The sequence below is a fragment of the Oryctolagus cuniculus genome, chromosome 3, assembly GCF_964237555.1.
Source record: "Oryctolagus cuniculus chromosome 3, mOryCun1.1, whole genome shotgun sequence".
Lineage (NCBI taxonomy): Eukaryota > Metazoa > Chordata > Mammalia > Lagomorpha > Leporidae > Oryctolagus > Oryctolagus cuniculus.
The window spans coordinates 37841320-37862075 of NC_091434.1; the positions used below are offsets into that span (position 1 = coordinate 37841320).

The 20756-nt window shown below is 51.8% G+C and overlaps 1 protein-coding gene across 1 annotated transcript in view; it reads right to left on the bottom strand.

The window, feature by feature from the left end:
* The window catches only part of KIAA2012 (KIAA2012 ortholog), a 95848-nt gene extending 78378 nt beyond the window's left edge, over nt 1–17470 (bottom strand). Inside the window, exons 1-8 of the mRNA XM_070069872.1 lie at nt 17466–17470; nt 16895–17156; nt 15579–15744; nt 14843–14991; nt 12323–12491; nt 10413–10559; nt 5797–5973; nt 2636–2746 (exon numbers count right to left, since the gene is read on the bottom strand). Coding sequence (XP_069925973.1) covers nt 2636–2746; nt 5797–5973; nt 10413–10559; nt 12323–12491; nt 14843–14991; nt 15579–15744; nt 16895–17156; nt 17466–17470 — 1186 coding nt within the window. The remainder of the gene's footprint in view (nt 1–2635; nt 2747–5796; nt 5974–10412; nt 10560–12322; nt 12492–14842; nt 14992–15578; nt 15745–16894; nt 17157–17465) is intronic.
* Between the last annotated feature and the right edge of the window lie 3286 nt (nt 17471–20756).

The following is a 20756-nucleotide window of genomic DNA, read 5'->3' on the forward strand; positions in this document are numbered from 1 at the left end:
TGAAAGCAAGGTCGCATGATCTAATTGCCTAAGAATTTATTTCCAAATAGTTGTTGACAGAGTCTGAAAGTCTCAGAAAGATCAGACAGATCATATTCCCTTCTTCACTTAGGAATTTTTTTTTTTGCTTTAAAAAAAAACTCAACTATCTTCCCCAAAGAACTTTCCTCTGTGGCACCTGGGGTATTCAGTCAATCAACAAGCATTTTTCAGACATACAATAAAGATAAGAGATTCTCTAGGACGCATATATTTGGGAGCTAAACAGAAAACAGATGCAGATAAATGCAATAATCACAAACACGGCATTGAAAGAGAACTGTGTTGAGGCTCCATCTAGGCAGTGGTATGAGATGAGGTGGATTTATTGAGGAAAATGTCTCAGAAAAGATGAACTGAAGGGGCCAGCATGTGGCATGATGGGTAAAAGCCCCGGCCTGTAGCACTGGCATCCTATATGAGTGCCAGTTTGAGTCCCGGCTGTTCCACTTTCAATCCAGCTCCCTGCTAAGGCACCTGGGAAAGCAGCAGAAGATGACCCAAGTCTTTGGGCCCCTGCATCCATGTGGGAGACCCAGAAGAAGCTCCTGGCTCCTGGCTTTGGATCGGCGCAGCTCCAGCCATTGTGGTCATTTGGGGAGTGAACCAGCGGATGGAAGACTTCTCTGTCTCTCTGTCTCTACCTCTCTCTGTAACTCTGTCTTTCAAACTAATACAATAAATCTTTACATATATAAAAAAGATGAACTTAAAGCTCTTCTAAATATTTGAGGGCAACTTGGAGAGAGAGAAGAGTGCAGAGTGAATGTTCAGGCTAGGAATGGATGAGAAGGTGAGCTTGAATCTAGTGGGAGGTGAGGCTGAGAGAGAAGGCAGAGAGGGTGATCAAGATGGATTTGCTCAAACCAGGCTGCAAAGAGTGTGTCCACTTGGAGGAAATCCTTCTCGCCAGGAGACAGTGCACTGAGAAAACCAAACCAAAACAACCTCCTCCCTAAAACCCCAACCCCTTCCCCAGTTATGGAGACCCCTAGAAAGCTGGACTGTTCTATGGACCCTGAATAGGGAGATGCGGGATTCAGATCCTTCCATGCCCCACCAAGACACCATCCAATCACCATCAAGATGGGAAGTCAACTGCCTGTACGAAGAGGAAACGCTAGACAGAGGCCAGCAGCTCACTGACTGGCTGACTCACTCACTCAGCAAGGACACAGGGATGCCTTCGGATTTGAGAGGCAGGCAGGATGAATTGTCCACGGGCCTGGGGAAACAAGGCAGGCAAATCTCCACTAATTCACCACACGGTTCATAACTCGCTTCTGTCTGTCTGTCTATCTGTCTGGCATGGGAACGACTGAGAGATTTTTCATTGACCATTCATTGTGGTCCTGCTGTGTATGCGTCAAGGGCCGTGACAGGTGCCACGGATACTGAAGGGAGTGAAGCATCAGGTCATGTTGATAACGGTGACACAAACTTAAAGCCTAAATATTTCCTTTTCTAAAGCTTATGGCTCTTGCTTTATAAAAAGGGGGACTATTTCTCCCGGAGCACAGTGGACAGATGGGCAGCAGGTGACCAGAATCATTTGCTTTCCAGCTGTTGCGCCAGCTGTGTCACACTGACAATGCCTCCACCTGTCAAGCTCCTGCTTCTGCCAGTTTGGAACCGAGATATTTTTATACTCTGATCGTGGCAGAACCCAAGCAGTGCTGGGGGTTCCTGGACCCTGAAAATGGAACCGAATGCATTCTACTTTCTGGAAATCCGTACACTAGCAGGCTTCTTGCACAGTGTTAGACACAAGACGCAGAACACAGCAGTGGTCAGAGCTTTCCCTGTGGTGGTGGTGGTGTGGCGGGGGAGGGGCGTCACTCCTCTCTTTTCAGATGAGGGTCTTTAGACACAGGGGCGATCAGGTTCTAACCACACAGAGGACAGGCCAGGGCTGCTCAAAGCTCCTGGCTCGGAATCCACGCTGTTTATTAAGCCCGCCATGAGAGCGCCTTCCAAATCAGTGCAGCCTTTAATCTTCCCTCCTCAAGGGCCTGCTGGCCGTCCGACTCGTGTATACACGTCAGGCTGCTTTCTGGGTGGTTGACACTCATCACTCTGACCTCATCCCTTTTCCCCCTTTGCAAAATGGCTGTTGCCCAGAGCCAACATCCCGTTTCCAAAAAGCTTCACCTGCCAGGAGGGTTTTTGGAAACTGCCTTGCTTCTGCCAGGAGCCGAATGATTCACAACAGCAAACCGACGCACGGAACAAGAGCACCTGATGGGGCTACCAATTAGCCACCTCCAGCTCTGGAGGGCAGCGTTTAGTTTGGGCAAATACCTAAAGGGCTTTATCATCCTCATCAAGGCATCGCCGTGGCTGAGTCGACCTCTTCCCAGCCGTTCCAGGGGAACGTCTCTCTCCAGATGCTCCAGCAAGAGGCAACTTGTTGTGCAAACAGTGGGCGATTGTGTCTGAACTACAGAGGCACCTCTGTGCCGGCGGGAGACAGGGAGGAACCAGGCGCCTCGCATCTGTTTTTAATGATGTCTCTGATGCACGGAAACTTGGGGAGCTGCAGGTACAATCTTCCCCTCTGGGAGCAAGGCTGGCCTGGAACGTGCTAGTGTCTTACCTTCCGCTGGCTGAAGCTCCGAGATTCCGGTCGGCCCTGGCGGGCACGGGCAGAGTTTTCCTCCACTTGGACCCAGCGGGCAGCGTCCCGGTGTGGGCTCTCTGGGATCCGCTTGAAAAGAAACACAGGCACGGGCAGAATTAGCAGACGTGCAGGGAGGGGGTTGAGGCCAGAGGCCCGGATGCTGGTGTGCTCAGGGGCTGTCCGAGGACAGGGGAAGCCCTCATCCGGGGATGTCGAGGAGCAGGGCCACAGCTCGGACTATGTCGAGGAGCAGGGCCACAGCTCAGACTACAGCCTGTCTCTGTGGGTCAGGGTGGGAGGGGCAGGGAGGCACTGGCACTGCCCTGGGTGCCTCAGGGACAGGGCTAGGCTGGAGAGAGCACCTGTGTGCACCCGGCCACGGCGCTGGCCACTCCTGCCTCTGCTGTCCGGGGGCAGCAGGTCCAGCTGTGCCTCGGGGACAAAATGCTGGCACTGCCCAGTGACTGCAGGGGCTTGGGCCACGGAGGAGGAGGGCGCAGTATTCTCCTCTGTCACTTGTGCAGACGGAAGGGCTTTGTGTGACCTCCCTGTAAAAGGAAAAGCAGACCATTCCCTTGTTGTCCTGCTCTCACACTCAGCACGGAACACGTCCCCTCCCCCCACCCATTCTCCAGCAGACATCAACTGGTGGCCCCTGATGGTGCCACCGGGCAAGGTCTCAGTTCACAGCACTACCCCCACTTCAGATGGCAGTGGTGCGCCCCAGGCTGTGACCTGTCCATCGCACGGACTGCTCATGAGTCGGGGTTCTGCAAGGCCTTCCTGGGCTTGATAATTTGCCAGGATGGCTCATAGATCTTGGGAAACACACTGACTAGCTTATTGTAAAGAGTATTACAGATGAGCAGCAGGTGGGCGAGAGGCACAGGAAAAGGGCTGTGGGGGCACCGGGCAGAGCCCGCGGGCCCGCCACCCAGCCCGCACCCCCTCGCGTTCAGCACCTTAGGAGTACAACCACCCTTCCGGTGGGGAGTTGAGATAAAGCTTGATCTCCAGCCCGCCCTCCCCTCTCCTAGAGGGCTGAGAGCTCTCCTAGAGGGCTGAGAGCTCCAACCCTCGAATCCTTGACTCGATGGGTCTTTCTGCTAACTGGCCCCTCCCGGGGCTGTCTAGGGGTCCAACCCATTGGCAAAAACTCAGTTGTTGAGGAAGGTGTTCGGCACAGTGGTTAAGACGCTGCTGGGGATGCCTGCATCCCCTATGGAAGGGACTGGGTTCAGGCTCCGGTTCTGCTTTTGCTTCCAGCTTCCTGCTAGTGCACACCTGGATGGCTTAAGTAGCTGGGTTCCTGCCACCCACGTAGGAGACCTGGATTGAGTTGCATGCTCCTGGCTTTGACCTGGTCTAGCCCTGACTGTTGGAGGCATTTGGAGAGTGAGCCAGCAGATGGAAGATCTCTCTCTCTCTCTCTCTCTGTCAGTCACCTCTCAAATAAGTAAAAATAAATTAAAATAAAAATTGTAAGAAAAAGCCTTGCAATCAGAGGCGCTCCCTTTGAATAACAAATGACCCTGCCATCATTCTGAAAATCTTAGCTCTGCAACAGGAACAACCAGAGACAAAGACCATAATCTCCTTCCCATCTCCAAGGCACAGGAGCCTGGAGCAAGGCAGACCACAGACTAGAGTAGGTGTTTCTGTGTATACACACACACACAAACACACACGCGCGTGCACATGCATACCACAAAAGCACCAAGGTACCCACCCTTAATACATATACCCACACAGAGGCACACACACTTAATACATACATGTATACATGTCCACTCTGGTAAAATAAGTACACACGACCACACATGTGTCACATGCATAGCGACGCACAATGACACATGTACTCATTCACAGGCCTGTGTGCATAAACAGACATGCACAGCCACACACCCCTACTGTGTCTGCACACTCACAAGCACACACATGCACTCACACACCCAGAGACACATGTACTCCCACACAACATTCACTTACACATACGCACACAGCCACCGTAGCCGCTGGCGGCTTCAGCTGCCCTCTCTTCACAGCGGCCCTGACAGTCTATTCTCATGGGATTGTTTCTGCCCAGGTCGTCCCTGAGCAGCCGTGTGGGTGTGTGGGGGGATGTGCCCGGGGCTGTACAAGTGGGTGCTGACGCGACCGCACCTCGGGCTTGGTTCCCGTCTCACAGAACCAACTCGAGCGCAAAGGGTGGGGGAAGCTGTGAGAGAAAGCTTCCAACCCGGAAATGGTTTCTAAGTGGGAGCAACATTATTGGGGAGGGAGGGAGGGGGATTTGATTTTGACTTTGATTTTGACCATCTCAGCCTTAAGCAGAGGATCTGCAAACACAGATCGGGGTTACTGATCCATGGGATCCGCTCACGCGGACAGGAGTTCAACTCTACCTGCAGTGTGGGGTGGGGGTGGGGGTGGGGGTGGGAGTGGGGGTGGGGGTGGCTGCGGCCTGCAGTGAGCTCGAGATGGAAGCTGTGCTATCTGTGGACTTGCTGACGGCTCTCGGTTCCTCTCCAAGTGTGACTTTCTCACTTCTTTACACAATCCGTCCCGAACAAACGCCATCTCCCTCATTTGGGGCGCCCCAGGGAGGCTCGTGCTGTCTTGAGAATGAGTCTCCAGTGAGGTGGTGCTGCCCCAGGGGGTGTGCAGGGACTGATAAGCAGGACTCTAAGTGGCTCTTGCTCTATGAATGAAGCTTGTATAAGCAGTTGAGTCCCCTCCTTAAGTGGGGCTAAGTCACAGAGGCCGTGGCCTTGTCCTCCCCTGTCTGTGAACTGGGCCTCAGGCTGTATCCTGGAAAGAGGGCGGGGCCACAGACACCCCTGCCCCAGGGGAGGGTTGTGCTCTGCACTGGGTTGGCCTGGTAAACCCAGCAGCACCTGTCCCCTCGGGAGCACAGGGAGCCGGGTCATCACACGCCTCTGTGTGTTGCTGCCGCGAACCCTCAAAACACACACTGATTCCAGTGAGCACGCAGGTCTCCAACACCGTGGGAAACGCTGCTGGGTCCCCCTTTCCAATGGGAAACCCCATCACAGCTGCCACACAGCCCTGGAAGCAGCCACAGCCAAGCCAGTGGGCTGGGGGGGGGGGCATCTTTGCACCGCAGGGATGGTTACCTTGTCTGGATGGCAGTGCCCTCCGCAGCGGGCTCATAGCTGGGGGACTCGGAGGGCTGCACCGGCCAGATGTCCTGGGGCTGTCCAGTCCCCCCTGGCTCTCTGGACTTCTTGTCCTGTCAGCCAGGGGTAGAATGTCCACTGGTGGGGTCACATTCTGGGATGGAGCAGCGTCATCTTTAAAAGCAAAAGGGGCACACACACGAGTGAGAAACTTCCGAATCAGCAGCAGGGAGAACACAGCTCTTTGAGAGCTGGGGGTGGGGGGGGGGTCCGCCTGCGTTTAGGATGGTTCATCCCACCCATTCTCAAGTCTGTCTCTCTTCCAGGCTTGCCAAGGGGCAGAGACTGCATAGCTCCTGTGGTCACGATGAAACTGCCCTTGGCCAGAACAGCGAGTGAGCGTTCCTCTGGGGAACCGCCAAGAGCCGGGAGAAACGGAGCAGTGGGTGGTGGTGTCTCATCTTCCAGGGATGGGGTCCTGGGAGGAAGCCAGACTTGGAGAGGCAGCAAAGGCTGAAACCTCTGACTAGGGAGACCCCAGCCTGGGCGCTCACTGACCACGAAGCCATCCAGTCAGGCGGAGCCAATGATCACATTCCCTGCTCAAGACCCAAAGCACACCTGCCTTCCAGTATCTGTGCAGCACAGATTCCAGGACCACCCAAATCCATGCATGCCCAAGGCCCTTTTAGAAAGTGGTATACTATTTGCATACAACTTTTGTATATTCTTCTGTATACTTTAAACTATTTCTGGCTACTTATAATACCTAATATGAGTACAATATAAAATCTACATAAATAGTTGTTATACTGTATTGTTTAGGGAATAATGACAAGAAAAAGAAGTGTGTACATTAGTATGGACATCATCTTTTAATGAAAAATGATTAACGTGCAATCGGTATACATTTTCCTGAGATACTGTGCCATGTTTCAACACAATGGAAGCTGATCAAATCTGTGCATTACTGTTTTCATTTCCTTCTCTTTGTGCTTGGAGCCTCTTGCTCCTGTCTTTCAGTTATTTATACTGTGTATAAGACATTGTTGTGAACTATAACTGACTCACTGTGCTATGGAACACAAGAACGTATTCCTTGTATGTAATTGTGTCTTGGACTGGTTATCCAACCTCCCTGTGCCCCACCCTCTCCGCTCTTCCTAGCCTAGAAACCACTATTCTAAGATCAAACTGACTTTGTTTACTTGCACATGGGAGAGGGAAAATGCAATATCTGTCTTTATGCATCTGCTGTATTTCACTTAACATAATGACCTCCAGTCCCATTTGCAAATGCCAGGGTTTCTTGTCTTTTGCTTTTTGACAGCTGAACAATGTTCCACTGTGCGTGTATACCACATTTACTTTGTCCACGCAACCATCAGTGGACACCTAGGTTGAGTCCATGTCTTGGCCATTGTGATTAGGACAGCAATGAACTTGGGAGTGATTGGCTGAATTCGTTTCTTTCGGATTTATACCCAAGGGGAAGAGCTGGGTCATATGGAAGATCTGTTTTTTAGAGGACTCTCCATACGGTTCCTCAAAATGGCCATATTGATTTACATTCCCACCAACAGCATACAAGGGTTTCCTTTTTTCTGCATCCTCCTTAGCATTAGTTATTTTTTGTCGTTTTGGTAGTAGTCATTTTAACTGGAGTGAAATGGTATCTCATTGTGGTTTTGATCTGCGTTTCCCTGATGCTAGTGATATTGAGCATTTCTTCATATTTTTGTCGGCCATTTGTGTGTCTTCTTTTGCGAAATGTCTATTCAGCTCTTCTACCCATTTCCTAACTGGATTGATGTCACTGCTGATTGTTTTGAGTTCCTATATATTCTGGGGATCAATCCTTCATCAGATGAATGGTTTGCAAATATTTTCTCCCATTCTACCAGTTGCCTCCTCATCCTGTTGTGTGTTTCTTTTGTCCTGCTGAAGCTTCTTAGTTTGATAGAATCCCATTGTCATTTTTCACTTTTGTTCCTGTCTTTGGGCACCGGCTCAAGTCCCGGCTGCTCCACTTCTGATCCAGCTCTGCTGTGGCCTGGGAAAGCAATGGAAGATGGCCCAAGTCATTAGTGGCTGGGGTAGCGGGAACCCTGGCCTTGAGTTCCAGAGGGGTTCCTTGGGCACCTGTGTTGGCTGAGGCATGGGCGGGATCACAGCAGTGCTGGCTCAAAGTTTGGAGGGGCACGCGGGTCCCCATGTGATAGCCCCAGTTTCTATACAGTGTACAGGCACCCACCTGCCTTTTCTTCCCCAAAGCAGACAACTGCCCTCTCCTTGTCACGTGGCCTGGGGTCAGGGAAGTAATGGGATGAGCAGTTCTGTGGCCATCTACACTGCAATGCTAGGTAATGTCTATTATGATTTGAAGATTAGTTTGGGGCCCCCCCACAGGCCTATGTGATAAAAGCCTGGCCCCCAAAGTCTCAAGGCAATGATTAATGTATTAATGTCAATGGATCATGATCTGATTACATCTGGGCAGTGGGCCTTGTGGGAGGTCCTTAGGTCCTGGGGGCATGCCTCGGAGTACAGTTCTGGCGAGAGGGTTGGTTATATAAGTGACGTTCAATCCAGCTTCTCTCTGGGCTTCCTGCCTTCCCAAGTGGTTCTTCCCCTGCCCGCCTTTGGCCAGCCACTGCCCTCATCAGATGCCAGATCAATGGGGCCACCTCTGGGTTCTGGTTTGCTGCAAAGCGGTCCTGACACTGCCGCAGCCCTGGTCCAAGTGGGTCCTGGGGCAGCTTGAGCTGGTGGCAGACTGGTGTCATCCACTTGGCCTTTAAGATTTATTTTATTTATTTGAAACAGAGTTACAGAGAGAGGTAGAGATAGAGAGGTCTTCCATCTGTTGGTTCACTCCCCAGTTGGCCGCAATGGCTGGAGCTGTGCTGATCCGAACCCAGGAGCCAGGAGCTTCTTCCGGATCTCCCACATGGGTGCAGAGGCCCAAGGACTTGGGCCATCTTCTACTACCAGGGCGTTAACCCGCTGCATCTCTATTTCAAAGGATGCCTCAGACAACCTGGCTGGGGCAGGGGTTGGGGATCAGCAGAGATCCTTTGCAGGGGCAGAGCTACTGCACACAGCCCTGCTAAGGCAATGCCAAGGGGAGTGATGGTGTCGGAGCTGGCAGAGTGCCCACCAAGGCAGGGCCAAGTGGAGTGCAGAGACTGTGAGGTGATGGGACGGCCCCTCTTACAGCTCCAAATACCCTTGCACCAGGGACTGTGTGTGTAAAAGGCTGCCACCAAAAGCTTGCCTCCTTGGATCCCTTTATGCATGCTACATCTTTACACATCTACGACTAGGCTGGGTCGCGTACTGAGTGAATTCACCTGAAGGTCTCTGGAACCTTCTCAGGCCAGCGTCCTCCTGGCATGGGGGCAGGAGAAGGACAAACTCTAGCTCCTCAATCCTTGGTGGGTGGACCTGGCAGCTGGAAACAAGTGCAGGGCTGGGCAAGGTGAATCATAGGAAAGATGCCATTCTGGGGTGTTGGCATTTAACTCGGCCACTCTGGCTATGCACCTGTCGTCCGGAGGTAAGAAAGAGGCTTTCTTACTTGCACACAGAGTGATCCCTGGCCATATCTGGATTTTGTAATAGGAAACTTCAAAGCCATTAGGAGGATTAACTCTCGTTTGAGAGAGAGACTAAATTAGCCTGTGCCCCAATAATCAAAGGGCATTCCCCAAACCTACAGAGCTCAAGAACGTCCTGACCCGGGTTTATTGGTCTGTTTATTCTACAAGGCTGTGCAGCGTAACGGCTAAGGGCATGGACTCTGGCAATACAAAGCCTGCACTCCAGTGTCCGCAAGACCATTTAGAATTGTGTGACATCAAACAGACTGCTTCGGTCTCCGGGCTTCGGTTTTCTGTGAAATGAGGATGAGGGTGTTGTGAGGAATAGCCGAGAGGATGCTTGTTGAAACTGCAGAGCAGGGCCTGGCCTGGGGGAGGAACGCCACACGTGCCACTGAGCATCCGCGGAGCCAGGGCTCGCTTGCCACTTGTGGTCCTGCTGTCTCGTTTGCAGTCCTGTGACTTCTGGAGAGGAGGCTCGGTTTTCTGAGAATGGGAAGCTTGCTAAATGTGGCCCATTACTTCCAGCCGATCGGATGTATAAAAATAGACACTTGGATGCATGTCTGGGTGTGATTGGGGTGATTTCAAATGCCTGCACGATGCCTTGGGAGGTGGACGGAAGACTTTTGCCACTATTGTGAACTTCTCAATGAATACATACCCACAAACAGACTAGGAATGGAGTTGTACTTTAAAAACGTAGGATTAACTATGGAGCATACAGCACATTTTTAGTAAGGTCGATGCCATTTGACACCTGCAGCCAGGAAAGACCAGTAGGGGATGGTTTAGTGAGTAACTTACGAGAGAGAGAGTTAGTTAGTTAGTTTTACTCTAGCACTTTGGCTAAGGCAGCGGCTGCCTGAGTGATAGCCATCTTCAAGTGGCTAGGGATGGACCAACCTCCCTTCCAGCCTCCTTGCTGTTGGCTGATGACCCTTGTGTGCTGTGACTGGCTTCGCTTCACAGTGAGATTCTTGCGGGTTGTGGGAGGGAGGGAGGCGCTACCTTGAGGCGAGAGAGTGTCCCTGCCTGTGTCCACTGGGAGATGAACCGTTAACTCTCGTGGCCTCTGTAGGGCCTGCTTCGGGGGAGGCCTCCACGAAGGCCTGGCCTCCACTTCTGCTTCCGGTTCTGACTCTGAGCCTGGAGCACCTAGGAGACAAGGAGAAAGCTCCGTTTCACTGATGCTTTTGGTTTTTGCAAGATGTCTCAGGAGGTACCCATCCCACATGGCAGTGCTGGGTCCATTCCTTGAAGGGACGGCCATGTGCCTGAAGCCTGGCTGACCAGAGCACCCATTGCTGTAGCCAGGGTCATTGGTCCCAGCCTGGCCAAGCAGAGGCAATTTGGGTCCTCTTGCAAGAGTTTTTAAGAGGCGTTGCTTTTCTACTGGACGGGCAGGAGGTTAGCATAGAATTATGGGAGACATCTTGGTACTGACATGGTGAGAGTCAGCTTGAGAGAGAAAGCTGACAGAACAGAGAGACTCAATCAAGCACTGCCCAGATGATCGTCTCTGATCCCGCAGGTCCTGCAGTCAGCTGACGTGTTTTGCTTCCCATAGTTGGAATGGAGCTTCTGAGGCTTGAATAGGAAAGCTTCCTCCCTGACACGGAAGGGGAGGAAGAACTCTCCAGCCTCTTGTGATACTGGCATCCCACACAGGGGCTGGTTGGAGTCTTGGCTGCTCCACTTCCAATCCAGCTCCTTGCTAACAGCTCAGGAAAAGAGGCAGAGGATGGTCCAAGTGTTTGGGCCTCAGCCACCCACGTGGGAGACCTGGATGAAGCTCCTGGGGAGTGAACCAGTGGAAGGAAGTTCTCTTTCTGCATTTCTCCCTCTCTTTCTGTAACTCAGACATTCAAATAAATAAGTAAATATTAACATATAAAAGTGAAGATGCAAAGATTCAAGTATCCTTTTTACCTTGGCTGTCAGGAAACTCAGCTAAATCCATTGCTTACCTAAAGCAATGAAATCATCCCATATGTCGGTCAACATTTCTCCTCTGCTGCTGCTTCTTATATTTTTTTAGATTTATTTATTTATTTGAAAGTCAGAGTTACAGAGGGAGAAGGAGAGGGAGAGGGAGAGGGAGAGGGAGAGGGAGAGGGAGAGGGAGAGGGAGAGGGAGAGGGAGAGGGAGAGGGAGAGGGAGAGGGAGAGGGAGAGGGAGAGGGAGAGGGAGAGGGAGAGGGAGAGGGAGAGGGAGGTCCTCCATTCAATGGTTCACTCCCCAGTCGGCCACAATGGCCGGAGCTGTGCCGATCTGAAGCCAGGAGCTTCTTCTGGGTCTCCCACATGGATGCAGGGGTCCAAGGACTTGGGCCATCTTCCACTGCTTTCCCAGGCCATAGCAGAGAGCCAGACTGGAAGTGGAGCAGCTGGGTCTCGAACAGGCACCCACGAGGGATGCAGGCACTTCAGGCCAGGGCGTTAACCTGCTGCGCCACAGCACCGGCCCCCCTCTGCTCCTTTTAACCAGTTTTTATTTTAATTTTAGTTGCCTCATTTTACATTGTATTTAATTAATTAATTAATTACTTTATTTTTGGTAGGAAGCTGGTTCATGACGACCTGAGCATTCTTGCACCTTTCTGGTACCTATGGTGCATGGGGTTCATTTATGCCTGTCTTCCTTTCTCTTCCACAGTTTAGCAAATTCTGCTGCTTAACAAAAGGTGCAAACACTATCTGAAAAAATGGAAGTGGGTATGACCCAAAGAGACCTACTTCCAGATTCCACCCATTTTCTTTCTTTTAGGAAAATTGTCTCAAGAGAAGGACCCTGGGGAAAGTCAGAGCCACGACGCAGGAGTGGTTTGGACTGGCAGGATCCCAAACCTCAGTACTTCCTGGCCTGCCTAAGTTCCCCCAGGAGCGCACACCCACGGCACGGGGCAGGGGGGACCCACCTCTTCTTCCGGCTTTGTCTTTCGGATGGTGTTGAGTGTGGACGTGAATCTCCATTGGGAAGACTAAGAGTTCTATCGGAGGCTCATGGACTTTAAACTGGCTCCTCAGGGGGTCCAGGACTCTGGGGGGGTCTTCTGAGATAGGAGGTAATTTCAAAACTCTTGACACCTGGAGAGAATTTCAACACAAAACCAACATGGCAGGTATCCCAAAGCCTGCTGCTTGCGAGTAGTAAATGGCATTGAGTCTCATTGTATCCCTAGAGCCAGGAGCTGCTGGGAGAAGTAAAGCTTAGCAAATTGGGAGCCTGGATATTTGGTGGTGCTGCTTGGTCTCCTGGGAGCCTGGCACACGGCCCTCCGGGACTTGCGCCTCCGATGTCTCTGAGCATTACAAACGTGATGGAGCTGCGAGCCTCTGAGAGGGTGGGGGGACTTTCTCTTGCAACCGGGGAAGCTGAGACAGAGGGAAATGACACAGCTGGGATGTCTGTGTCCTGAAAGGGAGAAATTGCAGCCTCTGCTGTCAAGGGACAACGAGCCAAGTGCAGAACATTGTTTGACTGTGCACCTGTTCAGGTAAGAAGGGGCAGGCAACAGGTGGACAGATTTATGTTTGCTCCCCTCTCTAAGCCTGGATCCCTTCCTCTGGGAAACAGGAGTGAGCGAGAAGCCTGCCTCCTAAGGCTGTCGAGAGGAGTCAGTGAATTCATATATGTAAAGACAATCATGTTGGTACTCGGATTATTTCTGGGATACTTCTTGGAAAGTAGACTCTTGTTGGTTTAATGTCCAATCTAGCCACTACCAGAAAAGCGAAGCTTGTCCACACCTGCTACATGAACACAGCTGAAACAGAAGCACTGCCCGTCAGGATCAGCAACTGGTTTGGCCAAGATTTTTTCTGTCCCCACAAAAAAAAAAAAAAAAAAAAAAAAAGAGAGAGAGAGATAGAGGCAGGCAGGCAGGCAGGCAGACATTAGGGATAGTAATACCTTCTGTTACTAATCATTTAGAAGTTGCTGAGAATTTCTCTCTTTAGTTTGCAGCTTTTAACATCTGAATGGGACTCTGCGAATGTGTGCTGGGTTTCAGAGAGCTCAGTTTCACTGGAGGAAAAATGAAAAACTCTCCCACTTTTCTAGTGCTCAAAAACAAAAAAGGGATCAGAAACTGACGCAAGCACCCTCTGTGCTTAGAGTTGAAGGAAGGAAATTCAGCCAAATACTTGCAGGGTCATATTTGGAATTTTGAGACATTAAGAAAATGACTACGCAAACGCACGCATATAGGATCTTTATGTTCCTGGAGAACTTCCCTGCCCGGGTCCCAGCTGCCCAGCAGCTGACCTTTCTTGAATGCAGACCCTGTGCGTTTTCTCTGACAAGGTTCGCTTTCAGAAGTCTATGAGAAACTCAAATGATCTGTGTGAGGGATGGCTGACAAGCCAAGATTTCATTTCTAGATTCTAATTAGAAATTGACATGGAGTTTTAATTGCTTTCCTCGGTATAGCATCCATGGGTGGAGGGAAGAGGCCCCTTTCCTGTGAGCCTGGCTCAGTTCTGGGCTGACCCAGGTGTGAGCATGAGGCCTTGCTTTCGGCTCACAATGGTTCTGGCAGGTGGAGCCTGCTGTTTACTCCCGGTCCAAAGGAACCAGGGAGGCAACAGGCCTTTCTGGTGCGAATGAGAAGGCTTAGACCAGCGCAGATATGAGAAATCTGGGAAAATGCTGAACACTCTGAAAGCAACCTCCTGCAATGGTACCCAGGGCCTCCTGGAGTGCCTGGGGCTCCTTCAGACCCACTTGGGATGACGCAGATTCTCATAATCCATTGCCACTGCTGTAGCTCCCAATCAGACACAGATGCTTTCCTAAACCTGCATCCTGTCGTCTCAGCTTCCCAGCAGTCCCAGGAGGTTGGCATGATGGCTGGAACACACGGACAAGGACACCACGGCTCAGGGGTGCCAGAGACCTGCTTGTGTTTCCACTGCTGCTATGAGGCAGAACATTCTAGAACTGCTGCTGTTTCCATTCATCACTGAAGTCTCCAAGTTACCAGAGACCCACGTAGAGTTGAAAGGGAGGGGGCTAGCACTGTGGCATAGCAGGTAAGCTGCCGTCTGCAGTGCCAGCATCCCACATGGTGCCAGTTTGAGTTCTGGCTGTTCCTCTTCCGATCCAGCTCTGTGCTATGGCCTGGAAAGGCAATAGAAGATGGCTCAAGACCTTGGGCCCCTGCACCTTTCATGCTTACAGATCACCCTAGCCCTTAACAGAGCAAGGATTCTGTTGCCACAAGAGAGTGTGATAATGACATAGGCTTCAAGGTGGAATCTGGGGCAGCCCGGAGCCCTGGTTCTTTGCCATTTGCAACATTTAGCAGTTGATTGCAGCTCTATCCCAGCCGTGCCTGCACAGCTTAGAAGCCAGAGAGGCCAGTTCTCCGCTGAGACATCTCACTGAGTCATCCTGTTTCTGGAGTGGGATAAATCACACACACTCGCACACTCACCACAACCTTTTTCTTCTTCACCTCCCCGGGGGTGTGCTTTTCTGAGCCAGCAGCAGATGCTATGGGAGGGAGAAGGCGTTTTTCCGCAGGGGGCTCCTGGAACAGGGGGCCGCTTCTGGCTTGGCAGAGTTGCACATGTCCTTGTTTGTCTGTAGAAACAGGGTGGGGATGAGAATGTCTTAGTGGCAGGTATGGGGTTACACGGTGGACATTCAACTTGGATCACTTTTTGGTTGATGGAAAGAAAGGCTTGGAGTGCTCGGGGCACTGAGATAGCGTTGGCTGTGACCGCGGCAGGTTCACAGGGAGCCCCAGTCTCATTATCTGGGTTGGGTTCTTGCTGGCTGAATCAGATGATGGGGAGAATGATAATAATAATTAATATACTAAGTGATATCTACAGGGAATCATGCAAAGTATTTTTATAGGCATTAACTTGGACCAATCCCCATGGCAGCTTTATGGGGGCATTATTATTATTACTAACCCCACTCCACAGAGGGGGAAATTGAACTTCAACAAAATCAGAGAGTTTGCTCAAGCTCACTGCTGGAAAGTGAACCCAGGCAGTCGGGGTGAAGAAGATGCACGGAGGAGGGCCATTGCCAAGTCCATCGGGACTCTGTTACTAAGGTGAGCAGCCGAGGAAGGGACATTCAGCACGCCCCAGGGTTTCTCAGATGAACTCTGCATATGTGGGGGCCCCCAGAGCAGAGTGAGGCGCCGGGCTCCTTACCGCTGAGCAGGGCCTTCCCCTTGGGGAAGGCTCCTCCTCCATAGTACCGAACGGGGGCTGCGTGGCTCGGGAGCCGGAAGTGATGGGTGTGGGCCTGGCTGGAGACCCTCCTGGAGCTCTGCTGCGCTGTTTCACTGTGGTTTTCCTTGAACGCTCCCGACGTGTCCTGGAAATGACAGATACACAGCGCCCTAAACAGGGCGTCAGCAAGGGAGCGCGCAGGTGCCGTCTCGCTCAGCCCCCTTGGCTAGCCCCACGGTTCCAGGGATGAGATTGCTTTCCCAGGCCAGGAAGAAGACAAACAAGCTTGCCATGGCAAGGCCTCTAATGGCATTTATGACAATGGAGCATTTCATTCTTCATGCAAGAAAGAATGGCATTTAACCATGCCTGACCCGGGTGCTTTCTTGCAAAAAAAATTTTTTTAAATCAAAATGAAGCGCTAGTGTCACTGTGGTTATTCATCATAAAATGCTTCTCCCCGCCTCCCCACCCACTGCATGGTTTCCCTCCCCCCTTCCCGGTTCTCCTTGGCACAGGACCTTCCTGTCAGTCAAGTGAGTTCATTGACAGCGGGGTTAGATGTCTGTTGCATGAACAACTTATTGTGTACACACACGTACACAACAAACACACTTCACAGTTTAGAAGCATTTCTACATTTTAACTCATTTAGTCTTCATAGTAACTTGTGAGATATATGCGTACGCATGGATATTGATTTTTTTTTGGCACTAAGACAAAGCTATCTTTGAAATCCATGTGCCTTTTGAAGCCCCTTTGTCTATGATAGCAGCTCAATTTTTACAGAAAAGGTAATTCAGGCTTGAAGTCGGTTCCGGGTCTTGGGCAGGCTCACCACAACTAGGGAGAAACACGAATCAGACCGCGCTTTCCCCGACTTAAGGCGAGAGCTCTTTTTCCCTGGAGGAGGCCACAGCGGCCCATACGGGACGGTCAGGGCAGCGTGTGGGGATAAGTCAGCCTGGAAAGCCCCAGCCACACAGTGTCAAGCTGCCGATTCTGTTCCAGAACTTTCCAAGGACTCCAAACAAGCACCGAGACTTCTGGGAAGGAGAATGCAGAGTGCAGCATTTCCCAACAGTCTCTGGCTGGGAAATCCCTTTGCTCAGGACAACGTGATGGTTCCGGCAGGTGGCCCTTTGGGAGACAGTGGGCAGCAGGATCACGTGACTTCTCGTCTCTGGAGCCCCCCCCCCCCCCCCCCCCCCAGGAAATGGTAAAGGGAGAGAGAATCCCCTTTGGAGTGGAGAACAACACGGCCAGCCAGCCGAGGGAGCCATTGGGAGCGGTACCTCCGCCTGGGTCTCCTCTTCCTGCCACGGCTGCCGCCCACGGTGGTTGTCGGCTACAGAGTCCAGGTCCGGGGTTCCCCCAGCCCCAGCGCGCCCTCCAGCCAGGCCCTGGTGACCTGCAAGGGTGAACGCGGCGTCAGCCTGGTGCTGTTGCTGTCCCCAAGCCACCTCCCTTCTTGCGTCTCTGAGCAGAAGGCCCTTGCTCCCTCTGTGTTTCTGGAAGCGCCCACACGGAGGGGCAGCCAGCGGGGTGCACGCACAGCTGCACCGGGGGTGTGGGGGGGTCAGGGGGGCAAGTTTCCTCGTTTGTAAAATAGGGATACTGGTTAGCGGCCCTTGTTTCCTTGCGGAGTCTTCTAGAGCTCACACTAGAAAAGGCCCGTGACAGCCCTTTGCCGACTGTGAGGGGCGAGTCTGCAAGCGGGCTCTGGGGGCTGCTGGGCCGCCCCCGCTGCTTGCTGCGCTCAGCCCCTCAGCCTGCGGCCCTCGGGGAGGCTCGGAGCCAACAGCTGACTCCCGCGTGGTTAGCAAATCTTTCAGCGGCCGTTTAAGGGGTCCTGCAGCTCCTTACATCATTGGCGCAGGGTGCGTTCGAGACTGAACCGGTCTGGCGAAGCTGCACCCAGCTCTCGAAGGACCCCCGCTCCCAGCAGGCAGCTCCCAGCTGCGGGCTCTGGAAGCGCTTGGGGGCCTCAGACTTGCGGGAGCTCCCCCCTCCCACCCCGCCCTCAGCCAGCCTTCTCTGCCCCCTTTGCCCTCTTGATCACACCTGCCTAGGCTTCAAGTGCTCACGCGTGGGGCTCCCACTTCCCCCAGCCCTTCCTCCTCCACCTCCTGGCCCCCCCTTCCTCACCTGAGTTGGCCCCCGGGCTACACTGGGCCTGCCCTCAGGAGGGCCTCCATGCCACACCCCATGGGGCACTAAAGACCTTTTGGGGTATTACAGAATGATCCCTTGAGGTCAAACCAGACCCCAGCTCCACCCTTCCTCCCACCCTTCCTCATCAGAGTCACCCGGAGCCAAATGCATCTCTGAGGCTGGCGGAAGGGAAACTCTAGCTAAATGGCCACTGGCCTCCTCCTCCTGGGGGCGGTACAAGGAGGGTGGGGGTGGGGGTGGGGGGTGGGGTGTAGGGAAGCAGTCTTGTCCTTGGCTCTATCCCAGGCGAGACTGACTGCTCCATCTATGTGAAGGGAATGAGGATTTTTTTTTTCCCACAATAAATATCACTGGGCTCATTTGTTCATCCTTAGTAGAAACAGGTTTGTGGGAAGGGAACCATAAAACGTAGTCTGTTTATATCTCAAATAAGGATCAGACCATCCAAATAATGTGTACAGGGTAGCAATTTAGAGTTCGTTTTTTTCAAACCATCTTCAACTCCTGCGATTTTTCACAACACAACCCAAGGAGGAAGGAATGCCAATCCCGTTACTGACATTTCACAGGTGTGCAAACCGAGGGTGCGGGGAACGGAAGTGACTTGGCCAATATCACATTGCTGGGGCATCTGGGATTTGCAGCTGGGACTCTTTGCTACTTCTCCAGATAAAGTATCTGGCACAGGGACGCCAAGGGGCTATAAAGTTGAGACCAATGCAAACCAGACAGTGTTCAAGTTACAGCCTCTTGGTTCAGCTCCTTGTACTTCTTTAAAACTTTATCTCTTTGGCCCCTGCGATCATGGACAATTGGGCATTGCAATTAATTAGTAATTATGCTTGTAAACCACAAGCTAAGGAGGGCTGTAATTAACATTTATTGAGCACTTACTATGTGCCAGCTACGGCACATTATCCCGTTTTACTCCTACATACAACCCCTGAGGTAAGGGTGTGTAGAGTCACTTCTATTTTTTTTTTTTTTTAAGATTTATTTTTCTTTATTTGAAAGGCAGAGATGAGAGAAAGGGAGAGGGAGAGGGAGAGAGGGAGGGGAGGGAGAGGGAGAGAGGGAGGGCAGGGGAGGGGAGGGGAAGGGAAGGGAGGGGAGGGGAGGGGAAGAGAGGGGAGGGGAGGGGAAGAGAGGGGAGGGGAAGGGAGGGGAGGGAGGAGAGACACACAAAGAGAGCTTCCATCCATTGGTTCATTCCCCAAATAGCCACAACAGCCGGAATTGGGCTGATCCAAAGCCAGGAGCCAGGAGCTTCTTCTGGGTCTCCTACTTGGGTACAGAGACCCAAGGACTTGGGCCATCCTACGCTGCTTTCCCAGGCACATTATCAGGGAGCTGTGTCACAAGTGGAGCAGCTGGGACTCGAACCGGCACCCAGAGGGGATAGCAGCACTGTGGATGGCAGCTTAACTCACTACACCACAGTGCTGGCCCAGGTCATTTTTATAGACAAGGAAACTGAAGCCAGAGAGGTCACCTAACTCCGGATCTGATAGTCACAGGCTGCATCACGTCCCTATACTGCCTCTGTTTCCTGCATGATGGGGACCTTGGTATACGGCCACTGGGTCCCTTAGGCAGGCAGAGTTCATCCACCTCCAGAAACGTAAGCAGTGCAAGCCAGTGTAGTGCTTCGGGATCCTAAAGCATCAGACTCTAAGGATATTACTGGAGACAGAGAGAGAGGATAAGGCAATGGGGAGATAGGGTACCGCCTGGGAAAGGGCAGCAGGTTCCCCCTGGGGGCAAAACACAGTGAGGTCGCTTGATCTCTTCTGGGTCCCAGCATCAACTGGCTTCAGGGGCTGCTGACCCATGCTGGCAAAGGACTGATGCATAGACTGGGGTGTTAGTGGACAAAGAGAAGTACAGCCGCCCGCCTAGCATCCTTCACGTAGACAAACTTCACATGGGTCAGGTTAGGACCAGAAGGCCCCAGTGCCACAGTCAAGACCACAGGGGCGTGTGGCTGGAGCGTTTGCTGGCTCCAGGCTCTGAGGCCCCGCAAGTCCTCCTCCATGCCTTCAGTATACCAGAGCCTCTACTTATTCTGACCAGGCCCTTCCCCCAAGGACTGGGCATGGTCAGGCACTATCCTAGCTTCTGGAAAATTCTTTGTCAGTTTCCAAAGATTGCCTCTGTACTTTATTGAGCTCTTGTTCTTTTCTCTAGAACTCGGCCACCAGCTGATGCACTAGGCTTTGCCCAGTACTGCTACCCCGGCACTTTTCCCAGTCTCTCTTATCAAAGCCACTTCTGGCTTTCTAATGCTGCAAATTCCCAAGAATGATATGAACAGACACAAATCCCCAAGGTATTCACCAACTGACAGACACCTCACAATACTTCTCCATGCACTAACGAGGTAGGTCTCAATGTTCCCATTACGGAAGCTCAAAGCTGCTTAAACGACGTGTTCAAGATCTTACATTTAGTAAGTGAGACAATAGCCATTGCAATACAGATTTCTGGCTCCAAAGCCAGAAGATTTTTCACATAATATTGCCACAAAAATCACAGGATTGAAAATACTAGAGAGGAACAGACCTAGGAAATCATCTAACATCAGAGCTAGCCTCTCCTCTGGAGTAGCCATTAGCCCCATGTGGTGACTTGGATGGAAGTTAATTAAGATTAAATAAAATATAAAATCTCAATTTCTCAGTTGCACAAGCTACATTTCCAGTGTTCAAAAGGCACGTGCAGCTAATTGCTACTACGTTGGGCAGCACATATAAAATATTCCATCCCAGCAGAAAGTACTATTGGGCAGTGTTAAACTAACCAACCTCTCATCCTACAGATGAAGAAATGAAATTCAGAATTGCTAGACCTTATTTTGGGAAACTCCATTTTAAGATGTTAAAAATCCAAACACCAGGGGCCGGCACTGTGGCACTGCAAGTTAAAGCTCTGGCCTGAAGCGTCAGCATCCCAAGTGGGTGCCGATTCTAGTCCCAGCTGCTC